At 35.4% G+C, this 10377-nt stretch overlaps 2 protein-coding genes across 2 annotated transcripts; both read left to right on the top strand.

Annotated features, from left to right (window-relative positions):
- The first annotated feature begins 975 nt into the window (after window positions 1-975).
- On the top strand, window positions 976-1819 carry LOC102622105 (uncharacterized). The gene has a single exon (XM_006466631.4). The coding sequence runs from the start codon at window positions 1086-1088 to the stop codon at window positions 1554-1556; it is 471 nt and encodes a 156-aa protein (XP_006466694.1). The 5' UTR covers window positions 976-1085; the 3' UTR covers window positions 1557-1819.
- Window positions 1820-8932: 7113 nt separating this feature from the next.
- Window positions 8933-9837, top strand: LOC102622405 (STS14 protein). The gene is made up of 2 exons (XM_052445107.1): window positions 8933-9075; window positions 9195-9837. The coding sequence occupies exon 2, from the start codon at window positions 9208-9210 to the stop codon at window positions 9721-9723; it is 516 nt and encodes a 171-aa protein (XP_052301067.1). The 5' UTR covers window positions 8933-9075; window positions 9195-9207; the 3' UTR covers window positions 9724-9837.
- The last annotated feature ends 540 nt before the right edge of the window (window positions 9838-10377 follow it).

The raw sequence follows: 10377 nt of genomic DNA, 5'->3' as shown, positions 1-10377 counted from the left end.
CCCTTTTTTTTTTAATTTGTCAATAAATGGCTCATCATATTATTCAACCGGAATTTTTTTTATACTATTCGACCAGAATTTGGTCGGTGGGGTTCTTTTTTTTTTTTTTTTAAAAAAAAAAAAAAAAGAGATCCAACCCTTTCGAAAAAAAAGAAAAAAGATATAACGGTAGAAAACATATAACATCTAACATTACATATGCAGAACTTTTTTGAGGTTGTTAGAAGATGTGAGCACGGGTAGCTCATAAGTCATAAGAATCATCCAAGTGGGCATCCTTTGGAGTAGAAAGCTTCAAAAGACCCTTTCTTTAGAGGCACTGTTGGTATGGGCATGGCTTCCTTAGTTTCACAAACAGCATATTTTAACTCCATCAAAGCACTCGAAAATTTATAGCCATAAATGGAAGGTTCCCCATTCAATATAATAGTGGTTATTAGCTAGCATATTGCGCACCTGTTGAAATAGTCACCAATACGGCAATACCAGTATACCACAGGCACATAGCTAGATGTAGCTGCCTATCTTCACGTGAATCCATCGACCACGTCATTTTTTCATCAACTAAGCCCAAACTTTTTGTACCACAAATTCACAATATATATACAGTTACTGATTCAGATTCACAGATCAGTCTGATTAATGTTACAGTAATTAAAGGCAAAATTTTCCACAACGAGCAAATTGAATTGAATTTTTTTTTCTTTTTTCTTTTTTTTTTAATTAAAAGGGAAAAGATAGAGCCCAGTCCCTGTCACTGTAATACATCTTGAAACGAGGGCTGCAGTTGAAAGACACTCAAAACAACTTACAACCTGTCACCACCAACTTACAGGCTGGCATTGGCAAAGCCGAGCCCATGGATCAATGAAACCAAAGAATAAACCAAACCCCATTAGCAAACCGACAAATCTTACATGGCAACAAAATAAGTTGAATAAACGATGCTCTCTATATAAACGTGGCCTCATTCTCTGTGTCTTCTTCAAAACTCAAAGCTTAATTATTAACTCTTAAGCCTCCCTCAAAGCTGAAGCTTTGTATTGTAATTAATTTGAAGATTTGACGAAGAACTAAGTTTAATAATGGGTATTTGCAGTTCTTGTGAATCAACCCATGTAGTCACTGCAAAGCTTGTTCTACAGGATGGAAGATTGCAAGAATATTCATATCCAGTTAAAGTCTCTTACGTTTTACAGAAGTATCCCACTTACTTTATCTGCAACTCGGATGAAATGGAATTCGACGACGTCCTTTCAGCTATAAGCGAAGACGAAGAACTGCAGCCTGGCCAGCTTTACTTCGCATTGCCATTGAGCCGGCTGAGGCATCCCCTTCAGGCTGAAGAAATGGCTGCATTAGCCGTCAAAGCCAGCAATGCTTTAATGAAAAGTGGTGATAAATGCGCCTGTCGTAAGAAATTAGTGTGTCCAGTTACTTCTCCGGGCGACGGCTCTCCCCGGAAGATGGCCTCCGGTGGCGGTGCTGGCCGCTTGGGGAGAGGAGGTCAGGGGAGAAAGTTTTCGGCAATGTTGGGTGCAATACCTGAACAATAACAGGAGGATGGGACGGTGTTCTGATTCTGACTTCTCCGGCAAATGCTAGAGGGGTATCTTGGGACATTTAATGTAAATATTTTAATGATCTAGGGCTTATCTTTCTGTAAATTTGGTGATCGGTTGGTTGATTCGGTTGGGTCGGGGAATTTTACATATGTCTTGAGGGGAAACATTCCCATGTAAGGGTTGTGTTACAATTTTACCCCTAAATGGGATGATCAAGAATCTAATCGTAAGTTCTGGACAAATCATTACCGTAATTAGCTACTAGCATTTTTAATCTTCAAATTTATTCTATTCTCTAATCAATGGAATCCAAATTCAGAACTGCGAAGCCACTATCACTCGCGTTGCCAGCTTGAGCTACATGAGCAGTTGACCATTTAAATTCAATTGCTTTGCCGCCTGCGTACGTTACTCGCTACCCTATATATAAATTAATCAGAAATTAATTAAATAATTAACAGATAACATGAGCGCAGCTAGATGTACCACGAATGACAAACCTTAATGGAATTTTAGCTTTAACTAGATAAAAGGCTGTAACAGATGTTAACAAGACGAGCTAATTAACTGGATTTAGATTTCCAAGTACTTGACAAACACTTTTGGGTTGGAGTATACAAAAATGAGTAGATCTTTGTTGGATCAGTGGTCTCTAGGACTCTTTATCTCTTTGAGAAATTCGTTCTAATTTGTTTGCATGAGCTTCGCTACACGCGTGTATGTAAATATCATTGCACGAGGATTGGGATGGGACATGCGAGGATAATTAAAGAAAAAAAAAAGGAAGAAGAAGAAGACGGCTAGGGATGGCAATTGTACCCGCAAACCCACAAATTCGCTCAAACCCACCCGCTAAAACCTGTCCGTTGCGGGTAATTTTACCCGTTGCGGGCGGGTTTAGTATTATAAATTAAAACCCGCACATGGATGCGGGTGGGTTTGGTATTAACCTTATATCCGGTGGATACCCGCATGGATATCCACCAAACCCGTAATATTTTTTTCAAATATTTTTAATTTAATTTTAATCTAAAAATGTATAAAGAAAATAATGTCATTAATTAAATTACCAAATAGCCAAAGGCTCAAAGTTGTGTATGTGTGTATGTGGCCTATATCCTATTCTAAAGTCATAATCTAAAGAAAACTAAAGGCATTTTCCTTCGAATTAGTATTTGAAAATATTAATCTTAATTATTATTATAGGCATTGTGTTGGATGGGTGCTTATGATGGTAAATGAAATGAATATCTTCTCTTGGAGCTTGTTTTAAATGATAATATGAAATGTAATTATTATTTTTAGATACTAGTTTGTGTTTTTTAAATGGATTTGTGTAATTTATACTTAAATTTGAGAATTTGTGTTGAATTGATGTGGAAATTTTAATTTTTCATTTACATTATTTAAATATAAAATTGAGTATGTTATATGGAATTTGAGGTTATTATTATAAATTTATATATTAAACATTTGTGATTTTAAATACGAAAACCCGCAAAAAATCCGCCGGATACCATTGCGGGTTTGGTAATTGTTAAAACCCACTGCGGGTGGGTTTTTGTAAAAAAATTAAAACCCGCTGCGGGTTACGGATGGTTTTGATAATTTAAATTTTGTGTGGATTTAGGTTTGGTAATGACAAATCCGCTGCGGGCGGTGCCCATTGCCATCCCTAAAGACGGCAATGCAGTACAAGCTACTGCCTGCTTCGGCCTTGCTAGACTAGCTAGTAGCTGTGTGCTATAGATTTGAAGCCAGCGTGGGTGTTTTTGGGAGAGTAAATTGTTTACAGCTGTTGTAAGTCTGTGAAGCAATAATATACATACATCATTAATAATTGGGGCCGATGCTGATTGATGATAATGAGGGTCATAGTGCCTTCTTTTTAGCACTAGCCTCTATCAAGGTTAAGTTACAGGTTCTAAATAATTATAATCGTTGTGGTCTAATTACGCAAATAATTAAAACACGAGGTATTTTGATCATGCAAAACTGAAGGTGATGGGTAAAATATCTATTACGTACATAGTGTTAGACGATCTCTTCCTTGGGAGATGGAGTATTATTTGGTTGGTCGGTCACATCGGGCTTGTTTTATTGAAGAGATGTAGCGAATTGAAATGCATTTGTTCTGCATGGGAAGGCTTTATCTAGACAGGCAGGCGTTGAAATTTGAGGGATTCACTGTAGATGATTCTAGGCGCATCAATACGCTTCACAGCTTACATGTTAGCTAGCAAGCAGCAATATTCTATCCCAAAAACAGCGGTTCAATGACAACGGGTGAAACTTTACCAACTTTTACATTCAATTACTTTCCGGAAACTAATTTTAAAAATCTCCATAAGTAGAAATTTAATTTTGACAAATCTCTTCATCAGTTTTGGATTTGGGGGGGGGGGTTTAATAATTTGCCCAGCTGCCCACGTTCTTACCAAGGTCCAATTCAGATCAGTTGTTTTGTTCATCTTATAAAATATACTATCATTTCACTTTTTGTTGTTTATCCTAATAACAACAACATATCCGAATTTCGCTTTCACAGTCAATTATTAGAGGAACCCTAATTTGCTGAGTCTGATAGATCACTCATTCATTTCCGAGGAGGTATAAATTATGTTAATTTATTATTATTATTTTCCAAAATGACAGTGACCTTAGGATGATATATGATCGTCAAAAAGCCGGCTGGGGAATCCAATAATGTAAAAATATTTGGTCCTGAAGAGAATTGGTGGATAGAATCGGACAATAAAGTAAAGCAACACGATTGGTTACTTAGAAGCGCACGTGATTAAAACAAGTGGGTGACTTCGCTAAAAAGTAAATTTTTTCAGACACACAACACATTAATTATTTTATTTACAAGCTGAACCACGACCAACCCCACCGCAGCACCATTTTTATGCTTGATGGTGGTCCTCCATCCATCAGCTTCTTGCGATCTATAAATAAAATGACACGTAATTAAAAAAAAATCGATATAGTAAGTTCTCAAATTTCAATTGGAGATTATCAGTGATGTGCAGAAGAAGAACAATGACTTTTTGGCAAAAATAAGTTGTCATTTATTGTTATTTACAGTCTGCATTATCCTCAGCCGCTGGAACAACGAAGATCATTCGATGGCATTGATATTATATATTTGGTCCACTTGTCCAAGATATAGTTACTTATGAAGTATGTAGCAATTGAATTAATGCTGCGCTAACAGTATACCAACGAATCTATAATGCATTATTTCACATAAATAGCTTGATCTACTTGCACTTATTCAATTTCTGTTTGCTCTACAAATTAGGTAAAAATTCATTTAGACCTTATATTTTAAAATTAGTCTTTGATTAGTCCCTTTATTTTTAAAAAGACTTTAAAATATTTCTACTGTAAAACTGTTGGTGCCCCTACTATTACTTTTTATTTCTTTTAGTTTACTTTTACAATATTATCTCTTAGAATAATTTTTTTAGGACATTAATAATAAAATTAAATTACTAATTCAACTGTAAAAAATAAAATTAAAATAAAAAGAATATATATTAATTTTTGTTGAAGTTCATGTATGTCCAAAAAAATAATATTGTAAAAATAATAAATGACCAATTTTTTGACATTAATTAAAAAATTAATATTTATTAACTTCTCAACAGAGTATTCCACTAACATTAATATATATATTGGAGTTAAATTGATAATTTAATTTTTTGATGTTAAAAAAAAGAAACATTATTGTTAGAGAGTAAAATTATAAAAATAAGTTAAAAGGAACAAAAAAATAACAGCAAATATGTCAATAGTTTAACGACAAAGAATTTTTTTGATAGTTTTAAAACTATAAAAATTAAATAGATATTAAACTTAATATAAGAACTAACGAGGTTTTACCCTCTATAAATTTAATGTTATTGAACGGTCATTAGGATTGTACTCCAATGATGAGTTGGCACTCTCATAACAATATTGAAGACACTAATTTGAGCCTATAAGATTCTTTTTCTCTTGATTTTTCACAAGAAGCTGTATGCCACCTGTGGGAGTATTAATCTTTACATTGTACTATAAAAATTAAAAAAAAAAATTGTATTTAAGATTTCCAATGTACCTCGTATTATAAGATTGCAATAATTAAAGAAAATGCTTCTCCTTTTAACTCTTGACTGCAAAATTATGAGCCAAAATGCCAAATGCAAATAGCAGTACAAATGGGGTTCTCACTTTTTAACCTTTGGAATGGGAATTATTTTGGAACAATTGTGTGTCATTCATCAATCTCATTTCTCAAAGGCCCGGTCTCAAGGATCGGCCCCCACGCTATTCCTCTGCGTTGCCTCAGCTTTTGAGCTCATTGGATCCAGCTGTCACCCACGTACTCAAAATTATCAGTTTAGATCGATAAGATCACCCAAGCTTGATTAGGCTATTAATTAGCAGTAGATGTTGTAAGGTAAAAAGTGGTGGCCACCGCCCACCATCGATTCATAGAATGTGAATCAAAACGATTCCATTGCTTTGCTTTCAATTTCAAAAGAGAATTAATTAAGACGATCATTAATTTTAATGGCAAAAGGGGCCAGCTGTCTTAATCAAGTAGTTGCTGAATTCCCAACTGGAGTAGAATTACCCACGACCATCAATTAATAAATTGTGTTTATTAGCCACTTGGGCTTGTAGCTCAGTGGTGGACCATTGCCCTCAAAGTTAAGCATGACTATGAGGGCAATGGTTCGAGTCCCCACGGACTCAACCTCCTCCAATTAAACATAATTGTGTGGAGATTTTTATAAACGTCTTTCTCCCTTGCGAAATGCGAGTGGAGTAGAGACATCCCTCCTCCGTGAGGGGTATTTGGGATGGACATATACTTCATAGAATAAAAATGTAATAATATAAGTCCCATGTATATATATCTGATCTGATTATAAATATCAGTATAATGACCTGCTGTCATAGCAGTTGTATATATATCTGTGTAATGCAGTAACCTGATGCTTAATCAGTTTCAAAAAATAAAAATAAATTGTGTTTATTATAGCTGGTATGCATGTATCCACATGTATACAGCGAGTACTAGCTACCGAATCGTGACACCACGTCCGCACGATAAGACATAAGTAGCAGTCCTTACATCTGCAGCCTCGCTCGCGCTCAATTCCAATATGCGGTCCTCCACTTAAATGCAAACAAAGTGATTAACTTCTTGCTCTCATCGGCTGACAGTGTTACCCAAATAAAAGCAAATCATATTATTTTCAAAACCCAAAAATCACACATACATAGTTTGTGCTTTTATTTGGGTAACAAATTTACAAAAAGTGCAGATTTCATGTGGATGACAGAGCTCTGATGGTCACTACATATGAACTATCTGGGATTCAAACAAGCTATCATAATCTTAATTTACTCGTCTTCTTTCGGAGGCGTCCCACGTCACTAGCGAAAACGAATTTGCACCCTTTTAAGTTCTGGGCGCCCTTGTAAGTTGTGCAGATGTGTTTATAGTAAATGGCGATTATATAAAGCCCAAAATAATGCGTGCGTGTTTGTGAAGTCCAAAGTATACAATTAATGAATAATTAAATCTTCCAAAGGGATTATTCATACTAAATTAAAATATAAAAAAGATACAGTCTTTTATATGTATATATATTCTAATTTTATCCTTATTTTATTTGAAGGAATACTTCCTCCATTGAGAGGGCTTATAATATCGGAAATGCCGAAATGCTATATGTGCGTGTAACTTTTTTTTTTTTTTTATGACATGAGACTATTGTTCAAATTACAATTCATATTACATGAGAGTATAACTGATATGTACAATTATATATATATACTGAGACATGTTGACATCAATGCTGATATGACACCGCTCAGATTTTTTAACCCTCTCAAATATTCGAGGGACGTCAACTCCCAGCCTGAGAGAAAGACTGCCTTCACTCAAGCTCTGAGACTCTAAGGAAGGACATTTAAATTAAACCCCTGCAATGCGTCTGCGGAGGCTAGAACCACTTCCCTCACAAATGTGCGTGTAACTTATATAGCCGTTAAACTTTACAAATATCATACTGTGTCAGCATGGGTCGAGAAAATGAGAATAATTTACATATATGTTACATAAAAGGAGGCAAACCTTAATTGATTCTTTTCTTTCTTTTTTTTAAATGCCACGGGCTGCTGTTGTCACCTCACACCAATTATTAATTAATGCAAACCTTGCCACTGCTGGTTAGAATATTGTTAATTTTTCTTTTTAATTGTTCCTCTAAGATATTAGGACTACTTTGATAATATTGCTTTTAAAACAATTAGTGCTAGTTGTGTTATATAATTAATCAATTATGAAGAGATTAAATTAAATATTTAATAAAATTTATTTTTAAAAATGTCATAAATTTTAAAATAAGTTGTATATACTTAATAAATCTTATTATTGAACTGTTTTGTAAAAATATAAATAACTAAAATAGATATAATGTAAAATAAGGTGTTCCTGATGAAGAAGAGCTACAGTGGGCCAGATTTACTTCCACGTGCCACTCTCTCAAGCGGACAAGTCCCCAACTCCGAAAGACTTGTGTTCTCCGGCCATTAAAGCCAGCTCTGCAGGTGCTGGTAAAGATAGCGTTGACATTTTATTTGTGGGTCCAAAAGTCAAAGCTCGTTTTCCCATAACACATTAACTATATATCGATTATCGGACTTAGCTCGTGCTCATCGGTCATTAGTGCATTAATGTAGCTGACAGCTAGCCTCGGGGCTATTTGGCCGCATCCCGCATGCTTGTTTCATCAACAGTCAACATTTTCAATTTAGTTAGGTTTATTTCTTCGCGCACGCTTGATAAGTTATATAAGGCTAATGCTAAGTTACATGCATGTACCTTACACCCCTCTCACATGAATAGTGAATGATATGGGTCCACTCATTATTCATGTGAGAGGGTTGTAAGGTACATGCATGTAACTTAGAGAGATCCGTTATATAAACTTACATCAACCCGACATTTGCTACCATTAATATAAATAATAAAAATTAAATATATATTAATGATAATAAGTGTTATATTAATGTAAGTTACATGATCATGTAACTTAAAAATTATCCTATTTATTTTGAATAGTTTTTTTAGAGTTATTATTAATTGTATCCGTTGAATTGTACGACGGAAAATAAGTTGGAGTGGAATGCTTTCTTATATACTCTAATGTGTTAACTACCCGCACTGGTTCAAAATTTCAAATTATCAAATTCAGACAAGTAACGTGCTATGATATCCCCCCTTTCGTGTTAAAGAATCTCTTGAGATGATAAACGACAATAAAGTACACCGCATCCCACTACTAAACCTGCTCAATTCAGGTGGCACTGTTCCAACATCAACATGCCCTTGCTCCAAGTCCTGGGCCTGTGGCACCCTGTCCGAAGTATGTTGAAGATTCTCCAAATCAGCAAATCAATTATTATTTTGCCTCGAATTTTATGCAAAGGACAGGCAACTTATATGGTTTGAAAATTAGATAATAAATTTTAAAAATTTTCTGCTTTTTCTTACCAACCATAGATGTAATATAAATAATCATTTCAACTCAACTGCATATTTGATTGATCATTTCACTATTTCAGCTAGAAAAAAGACATGGCACAAGCTGGCCTGCTTGGAATATTGATTGTATTTCTAGGGATATGCCTGAGCTCAGCCGATGGGAAGCCGGCGCCAGTACTCCCAGCCGCAGCCAGGGAGTTCCTGGAAGCACACAACCAGGCAAGAGCCGCAGTGGGAGTAGCTCCTCTCAAATGGAGCGAGAAGCTGGGCAACGGCACAAATAGAGTAGTCAGATTCCAAAGAAACAAAATGGGGTGCCAATTTGCAAATCTGACAAGCGGCAAATACGGTGCCAACCAGTTATGGGGAAGCGGAATGGCGGTGACACCGCGGATGGCTGTGGATGCTTGGGTGAAAGAGAAGACTTTCTACAATCATGCTGATAATTCATGCGCGCCAAATCACATATGCGGGGTTTACAAGCAAGTTGTGTGGAGAAAGTCTCTGGAATTGGGGTGTGCTCAAGCTACTTGTGTGAAACAGCAAGTTACTTTAACTGTATGCTTTTATGATCCTCCAGGGAACATCATTGGTGAGAGTCCTTATTAATAATTTCTAATTAGAACTTGTATTATTAATTATTAAGTTTGTTTGAGTGGAATTACTAGTACTCGCTGAATGATATATATTTATTAATTAATTAAGCTCTGGTTTTGCATGTTATATATCATCTTGTTAAATTTGTGAATTATTAAAACAACGGGAGCGTTTCTGGAAAAAAAATCAATGGCAATTCTGTACACACACACTCCCCCGACTAAATGAAAATGTAAGCACTTAGAATTGGACATGTCTTCAGTCTTCACAAGTGTAGAACTGCATGCATGCCTAGAATATAAAAAGCGTACATCGTGTCAAGCGATTTTGACCATCAGTCCAAATTGGTTTCTACCGACAATTCCAGCAGCATCTTTCCTTTCCCTGTGGTTCAATTGTTGTGAAGAGTTGGACTTTTGGGAATTGCACGCAAATTTTGACTTCAACCATTGTAGATTAGCATTTAGCGGCATAAAATATCTGAAAATATATATTATGAAAGACTGAATGTGAGTAAGACGTTTGCCTGCCTGTGTTAAGAAGCAAGATACCTTAAAACATTATGTTTTTATGACAATCCTCTGGAAAATTAAATAAAATTGGAGAGCGTATTTGCGAAATTGTAGGTAGCCCGAATCTTCCTCTTATAGACTTTTAATTAGTTTA

Source organism: Citrus sinensis, chromosome 7 (assembly GCF_022201045.2).
Source record: "Citrus sinensis cultivar Valencia sweet orange chromosome 7, DVS_A1.0, whole genome shotgun sequence".
Taxonomy (NCBI): Eukaryota; Viridiplantae; Streptophyta; class Magnoliopsida; order Sapindales; family Rutaceae; genus Citrus; species Citrus sinensis.
Note: the sequence above shows the minus strand (reverse complement) of the source record. Positions and strands in the feature narration are given on the sequence as shown.

Excerpts from the sequence above, each read along its gene's own strand:
- LOC102622105 (XM_006466631.4), top strand. The coding sequence starts at position 1,086 with ATGGGTATTTGCAGTTCTTGTGAATCAACCCATGTAGTCACTGCAAAG.
- LOC102622405 (XM_052445107.1), top strand. The coding sequence starts at position 9,208 with ATGGCACAAGCTGGCCTGCTTGGAATATTGATTGTATTTCTAGGGATA.